General features: G+C 33.6%; 3 protein-coding genes across 4 annotated transcripts; 2 read left to right on the forward strand and 1 right to left on the reverse strand.

The window, feature by feature from the left end:
• Nucleotides 1–9,287: 9,287 nt before the first annotated feature.
• Nucleotides 9,288–10,509, reverse strand: LOC134238893 (uncharacterized). Of its 2 annotated transcripts, none has more exons than XM_062721006.1 (2): nt 10,296–10,509; nt 9,288–10,155 (listed from the first exon to the last, which is right to left on the reverse strand). In XM_062721006.1, the coding sequence occupies exons 1-2, from the start codon at nt 10,348–10,350 to the stop codon at nt 9,449–9,451; spliced, it is 762 nt and encodes a 253-aa protein (XP_062576990.1). In that variant the 5' UTR covers nt 10,351–10,509; the 3' UTR covers nt 9,288–9,448. The 2 variants fall into 2 exon arrangements, with proteins under 2 accessions (XP_062576990.1, XP_062576991.1); XM_062721007.1 differs by having other exon boundaries at nt 9,288–10,134; nt 10,296–10,506.
• Nucleotides 10,510–22,046: 11,537 nt separating this feature from the next.
• LOC134238903 (uncharacterized) lies at nt 22,047–23,069 on the forward strand. The gene has a single exon (XM_062721026.1). It carries the CDS (start codon nt 22,047–22,049, stop codon nt 23,067–23,069), a length of 1,023 nt encoding a protein of 340 aa, XP_062577010.1.
• Nucleotides 23,070–24,729: 1,660 nt separating this feature from the next.
• LOC134238925 (uncharacterized protein K02A2.6-like) lies at nt 24,730–26,043 on the forward strand. Its single transcript, XM_062721042.1, has 2 exons — nt 24,730–25,692; nt 25,795–26,043. The coding sequence occupies exons 1-2, from the start codon at nt 24,730–24,732 to the stop codon at nt 26,041–26,043; spliced, it is 1,212 nt and encodes a 403-aa protein (XP_062577026.1).
• The last annotated feature ends 474 nt before the right edge of the window (nt 26,044–26,517 follow it).

The following is a 26,517-nucleotide window of genomic DNA, read 5'->3' on the forward strand; positions in this document are numbered from 1 at the left end:
GTCACAGCTTAACCTCTTGTTAATCTGAAAACTCTCATACTCCCTGATCTGTGACTCTTTCTTCAAAAATTTTTCTCAAACAGTGTCAAAAATGAAGGCACAAACAATGGTGGTGATGATCGAGGTGATGTCAATGCAAAATAAATAAATAAACATTGAATAAATAGCATATATCAAGACAAGCACAAGTGTAAAAATTTACAAGACTGCCAAGGGATCAGCTGATTGATGCACAAAATAATTCAATTAAATGACAAATAAAAAATATTAACAGTTGAATTCATAAAGTAATAAATGTCACTATGGTTGAATGCTCAGAAAATGTCTTTCTTAAGATTCATTCACGGTCAAGTTCCTCGCTACACATAAAAATTAAAACAATTTTACCAACACGTTTACATGGAAGCCATGATGGTTGGAATATTCTGTAGTCCGAATCCGATGATATGCGACACCGATCTATGTCGTGGCGGATCCAACAGGCACGTGATCACTTCCCGCCCCTGATATGTTACTGCATGGTGGCTACTGGTGATGTCCAAGGTACATGGGCACCATTTGTAAACATTGGTTTTAATAACAACGAGAATTTGGATTCAATTCACAATGTATTAATACACTGAGGTCATGTTGTTCACAAACAAGAGTTCAGAAATATGGTATATGAAGCTGATCTGTATTATTAGTTACACAGTCAGTTAGTGACCTAATACGGATTCATACTTGGTGTGAAATGGAAATCCGTATTGGGACTCGGCTTCGCACCCTGTATGAATCCGTATTAGGTCACTAACTGACTGTGTTACGAATTTATCCCGCTGAAGACCTTTTTCGATATAAAAAAATATTTGTGCATATTATGAAAATATTAAGTTTTAATCCAATAATAATCAACATAAAATATCGTGACGGTAACAAGAAATTTAACTAAACTACCTACATAAACCGTTTCTTTGCCGCCATGTTTATTTACAATAAGAACGCTTCGAACGGAATTGCGTGTCCGATTTTCATATTACACCTCGACGGAGACGTAATACGGAAAATTTCAGGGCGTCATGTGATCAGCCTTTATCCAATCGGCAATCTACAAATTTGTCTGAAGCGGGATAAATCACTATATGGTTCCCTTTTCAGTCAGTTATAGCTGACTAATCGCACTGGTTGCCGAATTGACTGGAGAAGTAAAGTCGAAAAAGATGCAAGAGGTACACATGATGCCTGCAGTGTATTATTAGTAGGTAGCACATCTACTGCGATGGTTGCTGCACACGTGGTTAATATCGTCGTTGGGGATGTTCATACTTTAGATATGCCATGGTAATTCTCGCATCGGGTAATATGGATGGGCGCTTAGTCCTGGATCTATTTGCCCTGATTACGTTCATATTTCCGACGTTGGACGGTAAGTGGAACACAAGATGAAGATGAATATTGTTGAGACTAAACTCGATGCTGAGCTTCAGTGGATGACGGAAGATGGAAAGGAAGAGCAAATGCACATGCGTAATGGATGCAGCTAAATGAAGTCAGTGCATTTGAGTGAGAGTTATCTTTCCTAGACTTTTTATCTCTATTTGTCTCCGTAACGGGACTTAAGGGGTCCCGACCCTCTGCTATCAAATTTCACTCAGAAAATTTAATATTTCTAATGTTGATTTTCATGATCAACAATAACATTAGATCCACATGGAAAATAGTTTGATGTAAGAAGCGCAGCTTATTTGTTCAGAAATGATTTTTATGTCAGATCATGATATGAAGAAATTTCAACATAGAGAACAGAAACAGTAACGATTTATTATCATAACATTTAATTTGATATATGAGGTGTATATGAAAATAATACTTAGTATAATACCTATCAAAATCATGCCAGAAAACAGCATGAAGCGATGCTTCCTAAGTCAGAAAATTACAGTGTTGTATGTGGTTGTGAGAAAAAAATACATCTGTGAGGAGGAGTTATCTTTCTTCTAAAGATTTCTTCATATGAAAAACATGTCATACTTATAAAAATTCTGTATTAAGTACTTGAAACATTAAACCATTATTAAAATGGTCTTTTAAAAAATACAACTTATTCAATTTAAAATGCTTTTGAAGTAGGATTTAAATGTGTTATTGTAAGATATAATAAAACAATTAGTAAGAGATTGGCAAAAGAAATAGAAAGTTATGTTTCCATCACATGTTAGATTTCAGCGAATTGACTACTCAGAGGTCTAAATTAGGAAACTCTGATTAAGAGAACTGTGAGTAGTATTCATATTTTGTACTCTGACTGTCTCGGAGAGTTATCTGTCATATCAGAGGGTCTGTACCCCTTAACTCATATTGAGATAAGTCGGATTAAAAATTTTAGCCCAATACGTTCATTATTTGCCAAATTATGATAAAATAAAAACGACATAATATGATCACCCGGTGCTGTCTTCATTTAGTTTCATGACGTAAGACAACGTCATTGTTTTTCAATGTCCGCATCTGCTATCTCATACACTTTTTTATAAGATTCCCTGGAGCTGATTACTAAAAGGACTTAAACCCGCCTTGTTTTAATGACTTTACAATGTCATAAACAGCGGCTTTAAATTCAATAAATATAATATTCCAAATTGATTTATACATTGGGAGAGATCCTCGCTTGATTGTGCAAGAATATTTTGCTTTTGGGAGTTACATGACCAACGTCATTTTTGACGTGTTAGATTTTTCACACCTTGAATACAAATAGACATTAACTGTGCATCCCTTTTCTCTTTGAATCTATTTTGACATTAAAAGACAAGTACTCTGGATGCATATTATTTCTCTATGGCCAGTTTAAATATTTCTTAGGTCCAAATCATTTTTTTTCAGGGGCAAAACTTTATATAGAATATTGGAAAAGGAAACCCTTCCCCCTTCTGTCGTCATTTTCAAGGCCTTATTTGATTGGACGCTCCATGTAAAATTCACGATAAAATTTCATAAAACTTACAGAATGTAGTTAAAATTTCATAGTTTATGGAACAATTATGTCCCAATAAATATCTGAATTAACGGGATTTTTGGATGTCAAATGTTCATATCAAAAGAGTTTCTTCTCATTTACACATAGGTCGCAAAACGTCGCCTTCGAGATTGCGCCGCCTGGACATATCATTGCTTACAAAAACATTACTACTTTATTTAAAAAATAAAATGATTTATATTTTATTCTTCAGATAGAAAAAAAGATGCTATCTTGATATCATAAAATTCATTGATGTACCTAAAGCAGTTTTAATTTTATGGCGCTAGTCCACGAACTTTTTGATAACCCCTCGTACTGTAAGAGAAACTTTGTGTAATTAATATTTTATCAACAACAACAAATTTTATATGCCAAGTTAAATTTTTGAAGAATCATCTACATCTTAGGGTTTTTCGGTACATTCAGAATATTCAAGAAATGCTTATATTATTACATATTTTAACCCTATTATATAAAAGGAAAGCCACAGAATTCAACAAATGCAAGCGGTAAAAATAACATCAATAGATGCACTGTTATCTTCTCAGTAAAATAAGCAGAGTTTAATAGTTCTAAACGATTGAAATTTATTCTTTCAGATTTTTTTTAACAATTATAATCTATTATATACAGTGTGTGTGTAATTTTTTCTTTTGGTCAGACATATTTCAGGTAAATTGTTAGGCCTCTGTCTTTAAACCCAATTTAACTACGGAATATTCCGTCTTCCTGGTCGATACAAAGCGAGCAATGGGAGAATTACTCCTCACCCCTGTATAACCCCTACTAATGTTATTGTGATTTAAATTCAAGACACGTGGTCTGGGTTTACCTATTCAAAGGTTATAGGGTAGAACCGGTTTTATAAATAAAATTGTCAGTAAACAGGAAATTGCTATAGTCTATTTTTCTGAAAACATGTCTTGTGAAAAATGTGTTTCCAGACCTTTCTGAAAGACTTTCATGATTTTCAACAGAAATGGGTGCTAAAAAAAGGGGGTTAACAATTAATATATCTTACCATAATTTACTACAAAAATTACAGCTCACTAGCGACCGATACGCTGGTAGAAAAATGTATAAGATCATCTACACTGACAAACCTTTGTTTGCCTTATATGATTATTGCTATTAATGCGCACAGAGGAAGTTACCACGAGCAACTGACCAATTGTTGATTGAATACGTTTGTACGCCAAATATATGTTTACATGTTACTTCGAACACGTGGTTCACGTCAATTTATGATCATGTCAATGGAGTGCAAAATAATAAAAATGTTCTTATGAACAAAATGCAAACATTAGAAACTATGAAAGATATCACGGGCGTTTTTAATTTGTTGTTAAATAGAAAAAAATATGTTTAATAAAATTAATAGTAGTTAATGTCATGTTCAGAACACCAACACTTCAAGGGTAAGGAAAACGAGCAGCTTCTCGTATGTATTTAAATGGACAAAACATTTTTTATATAACTATACTTGTGATCACGTGTGTTGGCCAGGGAATCCACCTGGCAATTGTATTCACCGATAGTACAATAAAGGAATTTATCAAGCGTAAAATTCCTGTAGTATTCGTAGTAATCCATAATGCAATTCTCATTCAGCTGATTTGTCAGTTAAAGTCACATTGGTGCCTCATTTGCTAATCTGACGCCAAAAAATATAGTCCCGGTTCCCATGCGAAATAGTTGGCCAAAAAGAAATTTTAATTCATGACAGCAGAAAATTGTATCATAGAGAATACTTATAATTTAAACTTGGATGAATTCAAGACAGATCGATTGAAGTACATTCCTACAGAATGATATGATCGGGTGGTGAAAACTAAAACGTTACGCAACATAACTTTTCTGTTTACCATGTCTCCACGTGCTAGTCACTTCCTAGCCACATTTCCGTGAATAATTTACCCTATCTCGCTGTAGTCTCGCTTACTCTCGCCAGCGCCACTGCCAGAGCTACTCTGAACTCATCGGGTTTTATAAATTGCAGAACACCGAAAAATAAAAGGTTCCGAACACATTAGTAGGGGTGTGTATGTTTATCCTCAAACAGATTAATACTGTTTCTAGGTTATTTTGAGATTGATCACAGTTTATCTTTATCTATTCAATTGAAGATAAAAATCACATTTCTTAAACTGTTTCAAACTTGGAGTAGGAGAGAATGAAATGACAAGTTTGAAATGACTATACAAAAATTTTTTTTCTCGATTATAAATGAATATACTTCAAACTTGTTCAATGGTATTTGATTGAAACAATTTTTTGGAGGGTATATAAAATAAAAAAAAAACCCCGCTGAAAATCATTAAATGATTACATATAATTTATTTTAATTTTGGGGGAAATAATTATATATATGTTAAAAAAATAATTATAATCAGTGAAAGGAAAGTTTAGAAGTACTAAAAAAGTCCAATATATATATATATATGCTTATTTCAAAGAGCAATTGCCGGCTTAAAATAAGTCAACCCCATAGTCGCCATTTTAAAGTTATGCAAAAATATAATTCTTACTCTCAACCGCTTTTGAGATAATACAAACGCTAAATAAAGCAACAAAAATAAAACGAAGTTTTATCTATATAAATAAACATTAGTAGTAATGACTTTGAAAACTTCAGTTCTAAGTCGAAGAACATAGTTCATTAGCGTAAGGATTTTTGATAATCAGTGCTACCGTAGTTCTCTATATACGAGGTAAAGCAGGAGAGGGAACCAGACTGGACTGTTTGTTTACATTCAGCTGCGGTACCAGATTAATTCTGATTCTGACAAAATCGGACCGTGGTATTGGGATTGAAAAACTCACTGTCAGTGTCTTATCATTTATATTGATAGTTTTAAAATATTTTTTTCATCAGAATATAAACGTGATTCATGTAAGAAATTCATTCTACTCTGTAAATGAGCCCGGCTCTCTGTACTTCTGAGTACTTTGATTTCTCCACGGCATCTGTTCCCGCTTATAATTTAGATGTCCAATGTGCTCTTTTCCTATGTACTGTTTTGAAAGACTTTTGAACTTGAATATTCTTCGTTCATATCTCATGCAGTTTTATAAACACTATAAATATTTAATAAAAATACCTATATCAATAACATGTAGTTTTTAGAGAATTGTTTGGATTGCTATGTGTCCCATCATTAGCAGACTTATTCCTATTTATGTAATGAAAAATGATTTATTGAAAATTTACCTGAAAATGGTTTCTTGGTGAGGCCATTAGCTTGAAATTTAGATGTATTATCGATATTTCATCAATCAATATTGATTCACAACGAGTGCCCTGAATAGAAATTTAGAGAAAAAAGAGACGAATATATCTTTTTCATACATATGGTTGTTTTACTAGAGACATTGTTGACAATCTTACAACTAAACTTTATGATAAAGATGATGAATTCAATTTTTCTATCGTCAACGTCCCTCATTTTAATAACACTACATCATTAACACCTTGAAACATCTTTAAATAAAAATTAAAATTCATTTTGTAGATTTAGCAATATTAAGGACTTGACTTTCTTGTATGTTTAAAAATGATAGGTTTTTTTTGCAAAATTCACATCTATATCTTCTCCCATCATTGTTTTAAAATTTCTGTTAATAAAGTTACTATGACTGCACACTTTTAACTTGTGTTAATTGATGAATTTTAATCATTTTAAGAAATGAAAATTCAACGACTAAAATATTCCCAGGTACAATAATTTAAATTTACTGTCGGAATTGTGAAGTTGTTACAATCCTTCTCAAACAATATAAAAACCTAGTAACATGTACAGGCATTAAAAAAACAACACTTTTTATGTTCATGTTATGTTCTGCGTTAACGATTCGATTGAAGGTTACAACATACATATACCTGTTGTAGCCCACCAATCGAGAAATTAACAAATTACCTTACATTACCTTACATCTGTGATCACTCTGTCATCACTCCGATTTCATTTACCTGTTCAAGTCAATCTCTTTATTTACTCTAGTTTTCAATTACAATATTGTTTGTTTTGGTTTTTTAGTGATTTGTAAATGTTTTCTAGTTCTCTAAATAAGCAAAGTATTTAACATAAGTACCTGTCAGCTTGATAAAAATACAAAAATTTGGACCAAAGCAGATTGTAATGCTCGTTTTTTGTTGCGTGTATATTTTTTCATTCTCACAAAGACGGGTATTTTTCTTTAAAAATTGTCTTTTTCTTGATAAGCAAGTATGATCAAATATAATATATTATAACAATACTGTAATATATTCATTTAATACAAATTATATTCTGTCGCACTGTGAAATGATATCAAAACGAAATCTTTTCACGATGTGACAAATATCAGAACTGGGGTTGTACTCCTTACTGTAAACAAGAATAATGTAAGAAAAATATACACCTTGACTTGCTACAAAAAGTGTGGGTAAATAAACCATTCATACAAAGAATAAAACGGCAAAACTTCCTCCAAATATGTTGTTGAAACTCATGTTTACAATGTTTTCAATTTACATCACATAGCTATGATGTTTAAGCTGCTCAACTATGACCTCGTGTAGCATATGACGCTGTTTCACAGAAAGATAAAGATATCAAGGAAGTTTTCTTGGTCGCAATACACTCGCTTTTCAAACACAATAAGTGAATAGTAGCTGATGTAAAATGCAATTAAGACTCCATTTTACGAGGGATTCTAAAACACATTATTTAATGAAACATATAGAGTTCAACATATGGAGAATATGGAGATAAAATATATAAGATAAAAAAATCCATAAAACAGTACAAAAAAGGAGCAGAGGAAGCATGGACCTCCAAAACATTAAAGATGGGATCAGGTGCTGACCGGTTACACCGACCGTGTTCTCCTTCTCATGATCGGGAAATAAGGGCAAAATTCCGTCGTCCATTCAGTGTATAAATAATGTATTACCAATTAGTATGAATAACGTCAGTCAGCATTTGACTCAATGATAAAATTTATTTGCTGAAAAGATCATTGTATTGACCATAATCTAAGGAAATGATGACTTTAAACTATTAGAAATTGTTCCTCCTATCGAATCAACTAAGAGATATAAACTCAGTATGCAAATGATGAAGGTATATTGCTGCATAAGTAAGGAAAGTTGACGATTTTCAAGTTAAAGTCGTCATGTTTATCAAAGAGCTTTGTTGTTAGATTCCCATTAACGTCTTTTTCAAGTAAAATATCCAAATATATGAAACAGATGTGCAAGACTCTGTGGTATCTTGTATCTCAAGCTCTCAGGGATAAATCGTATCGACAAAAGAATCGAAATAACCATTGTTTATTGACAATATGTCGTGGGTTTATTACAGTCGAGTTGAAGGATCTTCAGTGTACTTTTTATTAACTATTCCATAGAGCCTGCAAAATCTGTTTCGTATTTTGATGTTTTATTCCGTATAAGAATTATTAACAAAGTGTAAATAAAGTTTACTGTAAAAAAAGGATGTCTAAATTTTTTCAACATCAAATTTTATATGTAGTTATATCCAAATAATAACTACGTTTGGTTGATTGAGGGATCAAAGCATGTTCTGAATATGATCAATTTTAAAACTGGGGTAGACTACTGATAAAAAAGTTAATGCAACATATTTTCAGACGCTTCCATTTATGTTGAGAATATTGCAGATTATATGGTTGATATCAAACCTCCATCACCTGCAAACGGAGTTTATATATCTCATTTGATTCGATACGCAAGAGCTTGCTCTACCTATAAACAATTTCTTAATCGAGGTAAATTATTGACAAACAAGTTGATGAAACAAGTTTTTAAGCAGTCTCGTTTAAAGTCATCATTTCCTAAGTTTTATGGTCAATATAATAACCTTGTCAGCAAATACAATTTACCATTGAGTCAAATGCTGACGGACTTTTTTCATATTTATTGTTTATCATTTATAAACCGAATTGATGACGGATTTTCCCGTTAATTCCCGATTTTTACAAGGAGCACACGGTGGGTGTGACCGGTCGGCAGGGTATGCTCACTCCTCCATGGTATCTCATCTCACCTCTGGTGTTTTAGAGGTCCGTGTTAACTTTGCTCCTGTTTTGTATTGTTTTATGGACTTTTGATCTTGAATACTGTTTGTTATCTCCATATGTTTCATCATAGAATGTTTTATAAGGAAATGCAACCAAAAACATTAAGTAGAACTTTTGCTACTTTTTGACTAATGTTCATATCAGATTTTATATGAAACATAGCGCATGTCATTAATGAAAAATATTAATCAAGAAATACAGAATATTTCATATTTAATATTTATCACAATTACTTGTCAAAGCATTCAGTCATTCATTGCAAAACAATTTTACTTATCAAAAACTTAACCAATAGTGTCATTATTTATCATTACTTTCTCTTAATTTCCAATCTTTCACGGTTATCTTGGATAAGTATAAGATACGCTATGATATTTGATTAAACATGTTGCTGGCCGGCTGCTTCATTGGTTGAAGTAAACTGCTGGCTTGCTTCACCAGTGGTTGAAGTAGGTTACTGGCTGGCTTCACCAATGGTTGAAGTAAACTGCTGGCTGGCTTCACCAATGGTTGAAGTAAACGGCTGGCTGGCTTCACCAACGGTTGAAGTAAGTTGCTGGCTGGCTTCTCCAACGGTTGAAGTACGTCGCTGGCCTGCTGCACCAGTGGTTGAAGCAACTCACCGAGATTGAGGAAATTTTCATCAAGCAAAACATTGAGCAGTGACGTAACCACTTTGATGACTTCCCTTAGCAATGGATATAACTGCGGTAAGTAATCCTTGATCAGATTCAGAAGAGCTCCAACCAGTTCTTTTAAAATGTTCCTCCAGTTTGGAAGCGTCGCTTCAAGAAGAGCCACCAACTTTTTCACGACATCAACTAAATCTTTAGAGATTGTTTTTAAAAGCTCTGTCACTTGATAGAGTAGGATGTTGACGAAGGGTAGTAATGGTTCCAATAAAGTCGCTAGCTTTTGAAAGAGTTGCTGCAAAGATGTCTGACGATTAGATTGGGACATGGAAAATATCTGTGAGAACAAGGACTGCAACTGTGAGTTCAATATTTGGGGTACTTGAGGATTTTGAGTTCCATGACCTTTTCTTGCATTTTCTGTAAAACAGTCATAGTTTCCTTTTCCAAATAAAAAATGAATTAGATTTATATCGGTTATGAAAAGCTTAGAATGATGGAATAATGAATCGGAAATCGTTTTAAACACATCCTAAAATGAGAGATCAAATAATTAACAATGGAAAATACAAGATACTCACTTTGGGAAACAGCCAATGCAAGAAACAAAAATAAAATATATATCTGCAGCCTCATTTTCCAACTGTGAAATCTGAGAATAATTCCGGTTTACGGCGTCTTTCCTCTGAAGGACAGTGGGCGAGTGTTTGTCATTTATCACTTATCTTAATTGTCTTAAGAAAATTTTAATATTTATAAAAAATGCTTGAATAACAATTTAAAATTCAGTAAAACTCTATGTGGACACCAGCCTTCAAGATTCTTTTTATGGCTATGAAACGTAAATACAATGTTAAATTACGCCTGATTTTTTTAGATGTCTTACTTAATTCACGTTTGTGTCTAAAGGAACTTTGCATAACATTAAGATTTATGTCATGTGGACACATTTTGCATGTTCTTGGTCAAGGTAATTAATGAGGTTTGACAACCATCACAATCGTTTCCTGTGTATTAGCCATGGTGTTGCTCGTAACATCTCTTGATCAGTAATTAACTTTTCCTTTATGTATCATGCATACATATATAAGCAGTTGAAAACCAAACTTAAGCAAATTACATCACCATAAAACCTCCAATTTGCAAGTTTCTTGTGTCAATTTAGAACAACTTTAGTCGAATCCAAATTTTTATAATTAATTAAGCAGAGAAAAAAATTAATTACAAAGAAAAGAAAATGATGTAATATGTAGTGAGAATTTAATTAACAAGAGAAAATATGCAAATATGTAAAAAGTTAACTGTTAAATTTTTGTCAATTTTTCTACAAAACTTAAACTAGGTGTTATATTTAATTACACAAAAGTGTTATCATAATTAAACTCTATCGTGGGAATGTATATCAAAAAGGACATAGGTATTGCATCTTTCTTTCTATTTTTGATCACAAAATAACTGCTAAGCTACCTCTTCGTATTGCACCTGAACACGATACAATATGGGCTTCAAACAAGAGGTCCATTGGCCATATTGATCATTGATCACGTGAGCCAGGAAGAAAAGGATACACTTTGAAAGGATGCTCCCATAGAAAATTTTTTTATTTACCTAAAAAAGTTCCAAAAATAATGATTTTAAACATATACAATCAATCATTTTTTCTTAGTACAACCCCGATCTTTCATTTTGGTCCCACCCTACTCACCCTTAATGTGAACAAATTTGAATCTAAACCACTAGAAGATGTTTCTATAATGATATGACGAATCACGACTTTGATGTTCTTGAGCAGAAGATATTTCAAGATATTCCTGTATTTTTCTTTTGCGAAACTTGGTTGATCCTCTGTTGAAAAATGATGGAACATGCTGGCGATTTGATTATTCTTTTTCAAAACAAACTTGATTTTAAACATACAATCAATAATTTTTCCTGTAAAAATATGACAAATAATAACTCTTTATACAGTAATTTGTTCTTGATTTTAAAGATATTTCCTATGTACAAGCGTTTCGAAGTAGAAAATTATTTATGAAGAGAACGTTTCAAAAATGGAAGCAACTACTGTAATTTTAATTTCTTATAACAAACCTATGACTAACGTGGCGAGGAAATTCGGATGAAATCTGTACATACGTAAAAATTTTTTGTTGTGAAAGAACCTGATAAAAGGCGAAAATACCCTATGTCCTTCTGTGCGAATAAATAAATAATAACTTAAAGCATAAAAGGCTTTCAGTTTATAGAAATCTTTCAAAGAAACAAAAAAATAACTCTGCAATGTTTTTCGGCCAAAATTGCAAGAGAACGTTTTAAAAATGTAAGCAAGTGAGCTGTAATTCGTGTGAACATACTTCCGTGCCTTATAGTTTGAATATAAAACCTTTTGATCTGCACACCCCCCAACGGTCATGAACAGGTCATAAAAATCATGAAAGCGCGTATACTTAATTGTCTGTTTGTTTGCTTCACCACCATCATAACATCACGTCCTCGTAGCATCGAGCTATTGTACGCGTTTTAGCATAATGACGTCAGCATACTAACGCTTCCCGTGGGATAGCTTCATCGCATTCTGGTCTCATCGCACACTCAATCCAAACCTCAATGGTGACATGGCGCGATGAAAAAATGTAATCGATGACCTTTTCCTGATTTAAAAAAAAATTCACAATGTCTGCCTCGTCAGTTGACTGATGAAGAAATTCTATGCATTGTAGCAGGTTTGACTACTTAGATAATATGTTTTACGGTGTGACCGTTGGGGCGAGCGCAGTTTATTTACTATCATAAACCTACACATGTTCTGTCTATCATTCAAGAAAAAGAAAGCAAAAAGAATAAAACAAAACAATAAAAAGAAATGAATTTTTCGGAAGTTTCCGACAAAATCGGAAATACCCGAACCGTTGAAGTGACGAAAGTATGACGTCATAAAAAGTTCTGTGCATTGCAAGAGATTGCATTAAATCGTTCTTTTCAAGTAACTTGTTTTAGCCAACATGTTGCTACAACATGTTTTAACAGTTTCACGGAAGAAACCGACATAACTTCGTCTGCGTAAGTTTCCGGTGACGTCAAATATAAGGTGAAGGCCGGTGTTGTAATTTTTTTGAATAAGGTAAGGCAAAATCAAAACAGAAAACATGTTCCTTTAATTTTTTTTTTACTATTTTTGATATTTGCGCAAAGGACATTGGGTAGTATATATATATATATATATATATATATATACATATGTATGTACGCTGCTGCGCTGCATTATTTTGAAGTTCTAAATTTCATAACGTCTTAGAAGCATTTTGTAATGAATTTTTCAAGAACTGCACTAGACTGACTCATGTGCATTGCAAAACTAATTGCCTAACTTGCAACATTACATTAACAACCAACAATCGTCTGCATAGAAATTTATTATAACAATAAAATAGAAAACAGTCTTAAACCATGTTTGATATAGTAATATATATATATATATATGTATGCATTATTTTGAAATGTTTAGTAACATTTTTATTATGTTTTCCATTAATATTGTGACTTTGAATATCACTGCGTTCATGATTCGGTCAGCTGATGATCTTTAACCACCTAATTAGTTTAAAAAACCAGAATTGCACATTTTCCTTCTTTAAAAGGTTTATTTAGAAGAAAAAAACATTTGCAAATGTAAATATTTTCCTTTAAACTATAAATTTTATTTAGATTAAAGCAAAAAGAATACCTACAATAAAATCGTGAGTTTTTCTTTTCTCAATGCTCGGATTATGACGAATACCTATGTATTTAATCTGAAATTGTATTAAAACTAGGCACTTTGAGCAATGAGCTCAGTAAATACTGTACGTATACATAAATTTGTGTACTCAAATTTTAGCGCATTCAATTGGTATGTAGCTGTTGGTGTAATCATGAATCAGCGCTGCACATATCCGTGCCGTGTATAGTGTAGATAAATTATTTTTTAGCGGTATTCATGAATTAGCGCATCATTGTCCGCGCCAAAGCCGCTAAGACATGAAGCCCGCTTTTTTAAGTACATATACAGTAATACCCTGGCCTCCCATATGGTAATAATGTTCAAGTGTTGCTCTGGGAAATCCGAAGTAATTGTCAGATCAAAAGGTAAAATAGGAGATGGACAATGGTATTATTTTTAAAAAAAAAAAAGAATATGTGAAAGTGTCATTAAACTTTATTCAGTGGTATAGGAAGATTATCAGATAATAAATGGGTAAATTTCAATATAAAAGAAAGAATGGTCATGTCCATATTTTGCTCTGGGAAACTCAAAATATGCCTCCAATAAAAAAGTTAAATAGGAGGTCACAATGCATGGAACTATGTAACAGAGATTCTGTGAAAATTCACATTGAATAACATTCAGTGGTATAGAAGGAGTTTCGGATAAAATATCGGTACTCCAAAGCGTAACAGACTGATTGACATACATACAAACAGATGGACAGACATTCCTATTACGATCTACACTTTCGCTTTTTAAGCGATGTGGAGGAGGGGTTATGAAAATCAATAAATATTGATAGATCAATTCTCAATCAGAAAATGAACAATTGTTGCTCGTATTCGCATTTCCTGAATATCGATATCCTGATTTTATATCTTCCTATATAATATGATGAACTTGTTTTATGAAGTTTGTGAATACAGTCATATTTTTATGAGCATTTTCAATTCTTATCTACCGATGAAAAGACCATAAGGGATGGAATATATTTAACATCTTTTTACTTTCATAGCAAATTTAACCATCAAAACGATCAAAATCATCAAAATTAAATTAACGTTTTGAAATTTTACAAGTAATGCAAAGAATATATGGCATGACAGGATATGTTTAATAGATCACAATTGTACGAAATATATGAGCTACGTTATTTTTACGTACCATAAGCAAATAAAACAGATTGTGATGACAGTACGAGGGTTGTCCCAAAATTTCGTAGACTGAGCTCATATCTTTTAAAGCAATTAATGTATCTTTAAAAAATTTTCAGGGTGGATAAAGCGTGTTCTTGGCAGATAAATTATGAAGTTTAATGATGTTTACTTGAAAACTTTTCGAGAAATAACATTGAAAGTGATATCGTTCTCTAACACCCGGAGCAATCTGCAACGTCAAAAAATACAAATGTCAACAGTTCAAATTTTAGGAGAAAATCTTTCAATTACCAGAATTAAATTCTTAAATTAAACGAAACGGTTATAGTTATTAATGTGAAATATCTTAATAACTATGATATGATCAAACATTAAAATATGTAAACAAAGTATATGCATGTACAGGTATGAAACAATAATAATTTAAAAACGCTACATTTCTACGGGCTTTTCGTCTGTTTTCTATAAGGGAGTTGCACAAGGCAACTCTTGCCCATTTCTTAGCCCCGTCTTTTATATAAGCTACTGTTATTCACATATACATAGAGAAACCGTTTTAATCATTTTAAATACTCAGAATGAGAAAAAGTTTTCTAGTCTACCAAAACCGATATGACTGGTACATTTTTGTAAGAGTGAATTCAGGATCAAAACACTTGATCATAGTTCAGTGCGCCGCCTGTGCCAACGCAGCCGCCATTTTTCAGAAAGTCGGAGTTCAACCTCGTGTATATAAAACGTTACAAAAATCATATTTTTCAAAGCATAAACACCAAAATTTGGGGAAATGTAGTTTATAGAACAGTATTAAGAATTTTCATTTCCATTAAAAAATACGGGGCAGTAATTACTTTTCCGTAGGATTTCAAATATAATGTACCAAATTTTAATTGCAAATTGCGCCGCCTACCTACAAGACATTGAAATGTGTCTTTTAAATTGGAATCATTTGTGTAGTTATCCATATTTGTCAATAAATTTATTAGATAGTGTTGGTTTAATCTATATACAAGTTTCATTAATGTATGACATATTTACAAAACAACGCTTGTCTACGGAATTTTGGGACAACCCTCGTATATACAAAATAAAACAAGTATTGTAATATTCACATTTCTATTGTAACTATTTTCATTCATAAATCAAAAAGCGAAGACATGTGTATAAAATAAGCATTGTTAACATAATGAAAAATTAAGCAAAGTTTGAAAATGACATACTCAACAATGTTGTGTCCCCTCGGGACCCTTCGAACACCTGAAACTTCGATTTCATTAGACTATTGTTGACTGTTGATTTTAATATCAAATTATTGAACAATATGATTCATCCTTATGAATGATATTTGTTATTTATTGGGTCTCATAATAGACTCGAACCTAAATTTCAAATATTTAAGTAGTCAATGGTTAATTTAACTATCACATCTAATGAAAATAGTGGAAATAAGTTGGTAATGAGGAGGCTTGATAAGCTTATAATCTTCTTCTGATTAAAAACATGTTAACCAAAAAAGTACACATTTTAAAAAATGAATTAAAATACAAAAAAGGGATTTACAATACAGGTCACCAAAGGATTCAAATAAACAAAGAAATTTTTAATGTTCATGGCTTATATATTATGAGAGGGAGGAATTAATATTTATTTTTAATTCATAGCATTGTGTCATGTAAATGAATTAATTAGATTCAAGCTATAAATGTCACATGATTAACGCATCAAAGTTGCCGTATTAAGACACCCACGCTGAATATCCATAGATTCTGACATTAAGGGCATACCGTCTTGTCCTGACAAAATTATTTTTTTAAAAACTTCATTTTCCGGCGATTGTTGACTATGGCATTTATTTATTTTTACTTACTCTTATACTTTACTTTGTAAAAATTCAATTCTCTCAAAAACTTTTTTGAAGATTTGGTTTATCTTAGATTTCTTTAAATCACAATAGCTTAGAAAAAGCATGGGTATAAAAGTGATATTTCATTTTAATATAAGAATATTATTTTAGTTTTAAAGAAATATTTAATTTTAAAACATACCGTGATTATTCATTGTAAATAAGTTCAATACTTTTATTTAATTAAGTAAAAAAACTCAAAACATTATTTTACAATTAATTTAAAGAATTGATACTTCGTATTACTGTGTATCTTTGAAGACCAGACCAAACACCCTTGGTACATATTTTTCTATTGCACCTTTCATTAACCATTCTGTTGGAACATCCATGAGCACTGTTTTTCTTCTAATATTAGCCAACATGTTTTTCATATTCATTGAAGAAAACTTTATTCAGAACGTGTAAAATGAAAAGAAGATGAAAACACTTGCAGGTACATCTCAACATGCTGATATATGGACTAGATTTTTTACCCCCCGCTTGAAAAGCGGGAGGGTATATAGTAATCGTTAATTCCGTCCGTCCCTCCGTCCGTCTGTCCGTCCGTCTGTTCCGTCCGTCCGTCTGTTACGCTTTCATCTCTTATCCGCAATCTAATACCACTGAATGAAATTTGATGAAACTTTCACAGAATCTTTATTACATATTGCCATTGTGCACCTCCTATTTTACTTTTTGATACACATATAGTTTCCCGGCCACAGGAAAACATGACTTTTTCACCTTAGTTTTTTTATCAATTAACAATATTTTTCCATATGTCATCTTTAAATATCCCAGTGAACTTGAAATAAAATACACTACTGAGTTTACAACTAGCCGTTTAAAATTCAAAACGTTTTGTTAAATACAGACGAGAAATGGGAAAGTAAAAACTTACAAACAAATTGTCTTCAGCTTTTCCATTCCGTTCCTTTTTGCCATAACTAATTAATTATGATGCTTTAATAGATTCTTTATTACATAATACCATAATGCACCTCGTATTTTACTTTTGGATTTGACACTTATTTCGGATTTACAATAGCAAAACATGGACTTTGCAATTATAACCATATGGTAGTCGGGGTATCATTTATTGAGCTCATTGCTCTCAGTACCTCTTATTATTTCTATGTTAGTATTTGTACTGTGAATAATATGTTATCTACATGTATCTTTGTAAGGAGATAATTTATACATGAGATTTACTGTCCTATGTTATGCATTAGATATATTACGAGTATCATATGTACTTTTAAGATTGTAAACATTTTTGGCATTTTCATTAATAATGACTTTTTGACAAACTCTGTGTTATGTTATCTGTTTGGGAAAAATCGAGCAAAGAAGACTCGTGGCTTAAGAGACATCTTTGTTATAAGAGGATGGTATAATTATACTTACGAGGGCTGTTCAATTAATAATGTCCTCGGTGCTCAGAAAGAAGCAAAAGACGCTTTTCAGTGTCTTCATAATTTTACTTATCAATCTCTATTAAACCAAACACATGTCCTTAACATTTTTTATCCAATTTCTGATTGTTTTTAGAACTCATTTTTGGGTATGACCCTTAGTATACTGGAAAATGGCAGATCCAATGATTTCTTGGACTTGTTTTTTCCTTCTGAAAGGTGTTTTTTCAAGTTTGGAAATTGAAACAAGTCAAAAGGTCAAAGATCTGGCCAATAATGTTAATGTGAAAAAACACTAACTTTCTGTTTATCCCGAAACCCCCTTTACTCTTCAGGGCATGCGGGTTTGGACGCTGTCATGAAGGAATTCAATGTAGTGGATTCCTGATTCTGGGTCCTTCCTCTAATAAACCGTTTGATCATTATGCAAAAAAAAAATTGCTTTCTAGACTCCTCCGGATATTAAACTGTCTCCCCGAATACGAATTGGAACAACAATACCACTAATATTTCAGAAAATTGCATATAAACCAGTCTTTGTGCTCTTGCATACCTTTGCTCTTGTCAGACCTTCGCCGTTTTTATCTAGTACTTCTTATGGTAAATTTTGTTTTGATGGTTTTAAGCAATGTATTCATGTTCCAATATCTGCTTGAAAATAAAACAAACGTGGTTAACTACAATTACTGATATTTTAAAATAATTGTTAAGACTTTCGTATACGCTGTCGTTTTCACTCATTTTTTCAAAATATAGAGTGACCTTTGAGTACCAAGGTTTTTTACTGTCAAACGTTTCTTTAAAACAGTGTAAACTACTCCCGATATGATGTCTGTTGAATTTGCTATGTGTCTTAAAGTCAATCATACATCATCAAATAGTATTTGTTGAAATTTGGCAAACAGTGCATAAGTTGTTATAATTTTTGTTGGCAAAGAGGGTACCCATTTTTGATGCCCATTATATAATTTTTTTATCATTGAAATTCACTTGCTAATTTGTCTATAAAACAGGCATTGCTTGCTGTAAATGTCACATGTTTCAGTGAATATTTCTTTGGGATTTTTAACAAGTTTTACAGAAGCTTTAATGAAGCTTTTAATTTCACTCTAGTTTACTGGTCCTTTACCATTCATTTACAATGCAGTGTCTAGAAAAGCCCTTGTTTCCCAGCTTCTCACGATGAAACTATGTGATGAAAAGTGGTCACATAAACTGTTATGAATTCAGTAAAGATTCAATAATGAGAGAAAGTCAGGTTTAATGTCATATGATATCTGTATTGTATGTCATAAAGTTCAGGACATTATTTATTGAACAGCCCTCGTATGTGAAAACATAACGTATTATATAGCATTTGGATTACCTTGTCATTTTTCCCGGAATTACACAATTTTGTTTCATCACGGGTCTGTACTTTACCAATGTTTTGTTTTTAAGCTTAGTCACGGGACAATGATTTTCATGATATTTGATTTTCTTTTCACAATGTTTATAATAATTTGAAAATGCCATGGAATTCTATCCTGTAATTTTTGTTAAAAACATTTATTAGTGTGAAAACTTTTGAGTTTTGTTAAGTGTATATTTCTTCATCAAGAAGGATAGTTGAAGTAAGAAAAATGGCGATCATCACTTGTATTTTCATGTTGTAATATTAGTTCATGATTTTGTTTTGATAAATTATCTAAATTTCTAGTTTTGTTGGTGTCTTTCTTTTTGGTTGAAATGGACGTATCGAATCAACAGAATGAAAATGGATATTAGCAATTAATAATTGATAATATATTCCCACATAATTTTAGATTTGATAACATTGTTAAAATGTCTGTGTAATGCATGATAGAACGATATATGGAATTTGAAGATATAGTTTAAAATGAATTTTAAATGAACTAATGAAAACAATCAAATTGATTTCTTTGCCACGACAATTTCGTTACGCCTATTAACTCAGAATTGTATTGTATCGACATGATAGGTTTATATAACTTTCTACTGTAATCGATGTCAATATCACTTCTTAATTTGATATAGATTTAATACTTGAAATGAACGTCGATTTTATTTATTGGATTATTATGACTTATGCATTTTTCTTCTAAAAATGAATCAAAATAGTTTAATTTTGATATGATATTGACGCCCTTCTGACTTGATTAATATTATGTTAATTAAGCTCTCATTACTTTGTTTGATTTAATCATTTTTTATACAAGGTATTTTAAAAATTAAACAAAGAGTATAATGGTTTTCATTCCCCTAAATTTTATTCACCTGAATTTTGCTTATATGTTCTTTGCTCAAAATTAATAAACCTCTGATATACTTGCAAAATCATGATGAAATTATTGTTACTTTTGATATTCGATGCTGTTCTGCAAAAGAAGTAGAATTATGATAATGCATTTGTCAAATCCTCGAAATCAGATAATGAAAGTTTGAGTAAATACACAATCTTTATATGTATTTGAAGATGATGACATATTTTTCAAAAACAAACACACACACAAATGCTTCGTTATTTGTTCTCTTTCCGTATAAAATCTGTAAATATATATTCAAACGTTTGCTTACAATTCCCTTGATAGAACGATTTTTATAGATCCTTATAGTTCCTTATAGATTTTAAACAGTCTGCTTTTCAATCTGCAGAAGTTTTATATACGAAATTTTAATGAATTCGTTAAATTTTTATAAACAAAAAATTGATTCTTTTCCCGGTATGCCGCAAAAACAATTAAACTACATAATTCATCAAATAAAAAAAAAACTAAACATTTGTTAGAATATGTTGCTACATTTAGCATCAGTGTTGCTATTTATATTGCATTTCCTTGTGCCGTTTGTTTTTAATGCATAACGATCTTCTTTAGTAAAAGCATCACGCTTCCATGCTAATTAATTGAAAGGTTCTGCGTTTTATGAATACAGGGCGTTTATTTATATCCACAGTTTCCATTTGTTGTCCTCAATTCTGTGATAAATTACTTTTTTTTTTAAATTTCATTATTAAGAGTCTGGAATTCAATTTTAGGTCACATGAGTCACTCATGTGACCTATGGCTATTTTTTTCTCAATCATCTTGCTTTGTGTGTAAACGTGTGAACATTTTCAACATCTTCTCTAAAACCGATGCACTAATAAAGCATATAGAATCTATGGATAAAGGGGAAAAATTTTGTGAATTTTATGAACCCTTCCCCCATAGGGCTGAGGGGTGGGGCCAAAACCACAAAAATTAATACAATCTTTAAAAATCTTCTTTATTCCTGAGTATCAAGCAGGTAAATTGTCATCCTCGCAAGCCAAGGGTCCTGAGTCAACATGTTGCCATTTGACGTACACGTTGCCGTTTGACGTCAAACTGCAACATGCTGACTCAGGACCTCTGGCTTGTGAGGATGTCAAACTTTTGCATGATTGTAATGAGCATTGAAATTCCCTACCAGAATTCTGTGATTCATGGTCCTATGGTCAGGGGTTCTAGACCCTATGAGAATTTTAGGAAGATATAGAGTATATAAGGGAAGTGCTTTATTTCTTTGAAAATCTTCTCTGCTCCTGGGTACAAAACAAACTTAATGTATAGTTTTAATGAGGAAGGATATCTCTTCCAAGATTTCATGGCCCCAGGGTCAGGGGTTCTTGTGTTTGGTCAGGACTCTATTGATTAAAAAGTGAAAATGCACTTATTCTTTGCAGTACTTCTTCTCTGCTCCTGAGTATCAAACAAACTAACTAAAAACATAGTTTTGATTAGCAAAATTCCAAATTTGTAAATTTCATGACCCAAGGACCAGAACTTCTTGATATAGGGCTGAGGTCTCTTGATAATATAGTGAAAATTCATTAACTGTTTGAAATATTCTCCTTTGTTCCTTTGTATTAAGCAGTTGAACTACCTACTGTTACATTATCTTGCTAATTTTGTTATAAGAGTTATTGCCCTTTGATTGATTGATTTTACATACACTATTGTTTGAGTATGCGCAAGGCGCCACTTGTGATTTCCGTTCTACAGAATACAGAGTCAGAAAACGTGCTCGTTGTCTTGTCGTCATTTTCACTGCATCTTTGCATTCAGAAAACATAACATGATGTCAGAATTTACAGAAGTCTCGTAAAAATGGATCTTACAGGCATACCTACGCCATGTATGGATTGGACCTCGACAAATTTGGTCGACAGCTGGAAAAAATTCCAACAGCACGTGCAACTTATATTTGATGGCCCATTGAAAGAGAAAGATGAGACTGTTAAGATAAGTTATTTACTTATTTGGGTAGGCGACAAAGGTCGTGATGTGTATAATACGTGGACTCTGACTAACGACGACAAGAAAAAGCTCGACACTTACTACAAGCGTTTTAAGGCGTATGTGCAGCCTAAGCTCAACCCTGTGTTTAGCAGATTCAAGTTCAATAACGAGGTTCAAGGTCAGCAGTCGATTGAGCAGTTTGTCACCAGACTCCGATTGTTAGCTAAAGACTGTCAGTATCACGATGCAGACGAGATGATCCGTGATAGGATTGTGTTTGGGACAAATTCCGCCAAGATTCGCGAAAAGCTTATCAATGAAGGTGACAAGCTTACTCTGGATAAAGCCATCCAAATCGCCCAGAACCACGAATACTCACAGGAGCAGCTTAAGTCGATGGGTACCACGTCACAGGAAGTTCACGCGGTTACATCTAGACTACCGCCAGGAAATCGTGATTCCCACAAGACTTCCAAAACTGGCCATAGCACCAGTCAACCTGAACCGAAACGGTATAGTGACGCAGCCGCAAGCCATGCATCCAGTAAACCTGTATGTCCGAACTGTGGATACAAACATACTAAAAAGGAGAAGTGCCCTGCGTACGGAAAAACCTGCAAGCTTTGCAATAAACGGAACCACTTCGCCAAAGTTTGCCGTAGCAAGAAAGTTCATGAAGTTCGCGAGCCGCACACAACTGGAGCAGAATATCCTTTATACAGTCACAGCTCTAATGACAATTTTACTGATTTGTTTGTTGATTGTATCAGTGTAGTTCATGCTCTTAACAAAACTGATGTGTCATATGAACAAAATCAAGCATTTACACATGTTACAATAGGTCCAAATAATGTACCAGTCAAATGTAAGCTCGACACTCTCACAAGTTAATGTTATACCAGTATCTACTTATAAACAACTAGGTGTTGCTGATCAATTGAGTCTGTCATCTGATTTTTCTGGTTATGCTGGGTCACCAGTTAAGACACTGGGTTCTTGTAAAGTAGCTGTTAAGGTTGGGGACAAGATATTTTACACACAGTTTCATGTTGTTGACCCTGACAGTAGACATGCCCCACCTATCCTCTCGGACTTTCTTCATGTATGAATATGGGACTTGTTAGGTTTGTTAATTCCTTGACAGTTAAGTCGACTTTAACAGACCCCATTTCAGACAGTGTACTAGACAGAGAGACTGTTTTGACACAGTTTAAGGATATCTTTGAAGGGTTAGGGTTATTCCCAGGGGAATGTACTATTCATGTAGATCCCGATGCTATACCTGCTGTCCACCCCCCTCGTAGAATAACACAGGATTTGGGTGACAGGGTAAAACTGAGTTAGACAGGATGGAGAAGTTACAGGTCATTGCTAAGGTCGACACCCCCACACATTGGGTAAACTCCATGGTTGTTGTCGAGAAGCCATCTGGAGCTTTACGAATCTGCCTTGACCCCAGGGATCTAAACAAGGTCATTCATCGACCCCATTACCCCTTGAAAACTCTCAATGACATTTTACCGGAGTTATCTGGTGCACGTTATTTCACCAAGCTTGATGCGCGCTCAGGTTATTGGACTATTAAGTTTGATGATGACTCAAGCTATCTTACTACTTTCAATACCCCCTATGGTAGGTATCGCTTCCGCAGATTGCCCTTTGGCCTGAAATCTGCGCAGGATGAATTTCAGCGCAAGATTGACTACTGTTATGCAGGTATCAAAGGTGTTGTTGCTATAGTTGATGACATTCTTGTCTACGGGAAGACCCGTGCTGAGCACGATAGCAATTTGAAAGCCGCTCTTCAGCGCACAAGAGAAATGGGCATTAAGCTCAATGATGAGAAGCTAGATGTAGGTCAGACACAAGTCGAGTACTTTGGTCACTTACTCTCTGCAGATGGCATCAAGCCAGACCCTAAAAAGGTCTCAGCTGTCAAAGACATGAAACCACCAGAAAATCGTAACGAACTCGAGACAGTACTGGGTATGGTAAACTACCTATCCAAATTTGCACCAAACTTGGCTGATACTACTAGCCCCATGCGACAAATGTTGTCATAAAGGTCTGAATTTGTTTGGGGCCCAGCCCAAGAAGAGTCTTTTGCTAAGGTCAAGGACATAATCACAAGGTCACCAGGCCCAGTATTGGCCTATTTTGATCCTTGCAAAGATACTGTATTGCAAGTTGACGCCTCCAAATTTGGTCTTGGAGCTACTCTCTTACAAGAAGGCAAGCCTGTGTCTTATGCCTCAAAATCACTTACCCCATCAGAAATTAACTACGCACAAATTGAAAAGGAAATGTTAGCTATTCTGTTTGGGTGTAAGCATTTTCATCATTATGTTTATGGGCGTTAGTGTCTATTATGCAGAAGTCTATACTTACTGCCCCTGCCCGCTTACAGCGCATGATTCTGCAATTGCAGAGATACAACCTTAAGCTTGTTCATGTTCCAGGAAAACAGATTCCTGTAGCAGATATACTTTCTAGGAAGTACTTATAGCTCTCCAAGGGCATTGAGGCTCAGGTACATTTGGTTCATGAAAACATGCAGGTCAGTGACCGTCGTCTAGAACAGATTAGGTTGTCTACAGAATCAGACCCCCAGTTTCAAACCTTAACCAAATTTATTTTGGAAGGTTGGCCAGACTTCAGAGATTGCCCAGACCCCATTAAGGAATACTGGAACTTCCGCGATGAATTGTCAGTAGAGAATGGGCTCATTATGAAGGGTCTTAGAATAGTAATTCCCCATGACCTCAGGACAGAGCTCTTAAAAATATTACATGTGGGTCACACTGGTGTTGAAAAAACCCTGAGACGAAATATATATATTACAGACCTAATACTGAACTGTAACGTTTGTTTAGAATTTAGGAATTCCAACTCTAAGGAACCTTTGCAATCTCATGAAATTCCCCCATTCCCCTGGCAGACAATTGCCTCGGATCTCTTCCTATGGGATGACAAGGAATATGTTCTGTTTGTTGACTACTATAATAGGTATTTTGAAATTTTCAGGCTAACCAATACTCATAGTTCCACTATCATCTCAAAGTGCAAAGAAGTCTTTGCAAGGTATGGTATACCTGAAAAATTTGTTTCGGACAATGGTCCACAGTATTCCAGTTATGAATTTGCTGATTTTTCCAAAGAGTGGAACTTTCAGCATGTCACTTCAAGCCCTAGGTACCCTAGATCTAACGGTCTTGCTGAAAGGACAGTACAAACCATTAAGGGCATTCTTACTAAGTGTAAGGCTGACCGACAAGACATTAATTTGGCCCTTCTGACATATAGGACTACTCCCTTGGACATAGGACTTTCCCCATCACAACTGTTAATGTCCAGAAGACTTAGGTCAAACATCCCTATTGTTCAGGAAAGCCTTAAGCCCTTTTATCATGACACAGACAAGATTAGGGTAAAGTTACAAGTCAGTCATGACAAGTCAAAGGTCTACCATGATAGATCAGCTCGACCTCTTAAGCCTCTCAACTCGGGTGATTCAGTTAGGGTTCAGCTGAATGATAAAAAATGGACCCCAGCCATTATAATGCAACCACATGGGAATAGGTCATATTTGGTCAAAACACCTGCTGGTTCTTTGTAGAGGCGCAATAGGAGATTTCTCCATAAAACAAATGAGGCTCCCCAGCCAGAAGAGCTTGCTCTCCCCCAGTATGATGTTTTCAAACATGAGCCTGTGCCAGATGATACCCCTAATGTGAATTCTGGTAATGATGTGCAACCTGGAGAAATTCTTGACATAGGTAACTCACCTAAGGCCCCAGAGCAATCAAAACCATATGTTACTAGGTCTGGAAGAGTTGTAAAACCAAAAATCATTCCTTCTATGTAATCAAATTGTCAATCAATTGTTACCTTAATTATCATATCAGTCTACATTATTTGCATATGTATGTCCATTAAATATGGTTAATATGTTCATTGTGAATCAGAACTTTATATATACAGATTTGGACACTTATGATTTTCAATTTGACAGTGTTAAATGCAATATGATGATTGTACATGAATTAAGTGACTTTGATTTTTTTGTTAAAAGGGGAGATGTTACATTATCTTGCTAATTTTGTTATAAGAGTTATTGCCCTTTGATTGATTGATTTTACATTCACTATTGTTTGAGTATGCGCAAGGCGCCACTTGTGATTTCCGTTCTACAGAATACAGAGTCAGAAAACGTGCTCGTTGTCTTGTCGTCATTTTCACTGCATCTTTGCATTCAGAAAACATAACACCTACATAGTTGTAATGGGCAAGGGTCCTTCTTTCATAATTGTGGAATTCGAAGGCCCCAGGAACAAGGGCC

Source organism: Saccostrea cucullata, unplaced genomic scaffold, assembly GCF_032062105.1.
Source record: "Saccostrea cucullata isolate Sc308-1 unplaced genomic scaffold, CSIRO_AGI_Scuc_v1 ctg383, whole genome shotgun sequence".
Lineage (NCBI taxonomy): Eukaryota > Metazoa > Mollusca > Bivalvia > Ostreida > Ostreidae > Saccostrea > Saccostrea cuccullata.

Coding starts and splice junctions, on each gene's coding strand:
- LOC134238893 (XM_062721006.1), bottom strand. CDS start 10,350: ATGAGGCTGCAGATATATATTTTATTTTTGTTTCTTGCATTGGCTGTT. Junction 10,156..10,295: donor TGCATTGGCTGTTTCCCAAA/GTGAGTATCTTG, acceptor TATTTGGAAAAG/GAAACTATGACTGTTTTACA.
- LOC134238903 (XM_062721026.1), top strand. CDS start 22,047: ATGGATCTTACAGGCATACCTACGCCATGTATGGATTGGACCTCGACA.
- LOC134238925 (XM_062721042.1), top strand. CDS start 24,730: ATGCAGGTCAGTGACCGTCGTCTAGAACAGATTAGGTTGTCTACAGAA. Junction 25,693..25,794: donor CTCTCAACTCGGGTGATTCA/GTTAGGGTTCAG, acceptor GGTTCTTTGTAG/AGGCGCAATAGGAGATTTCT.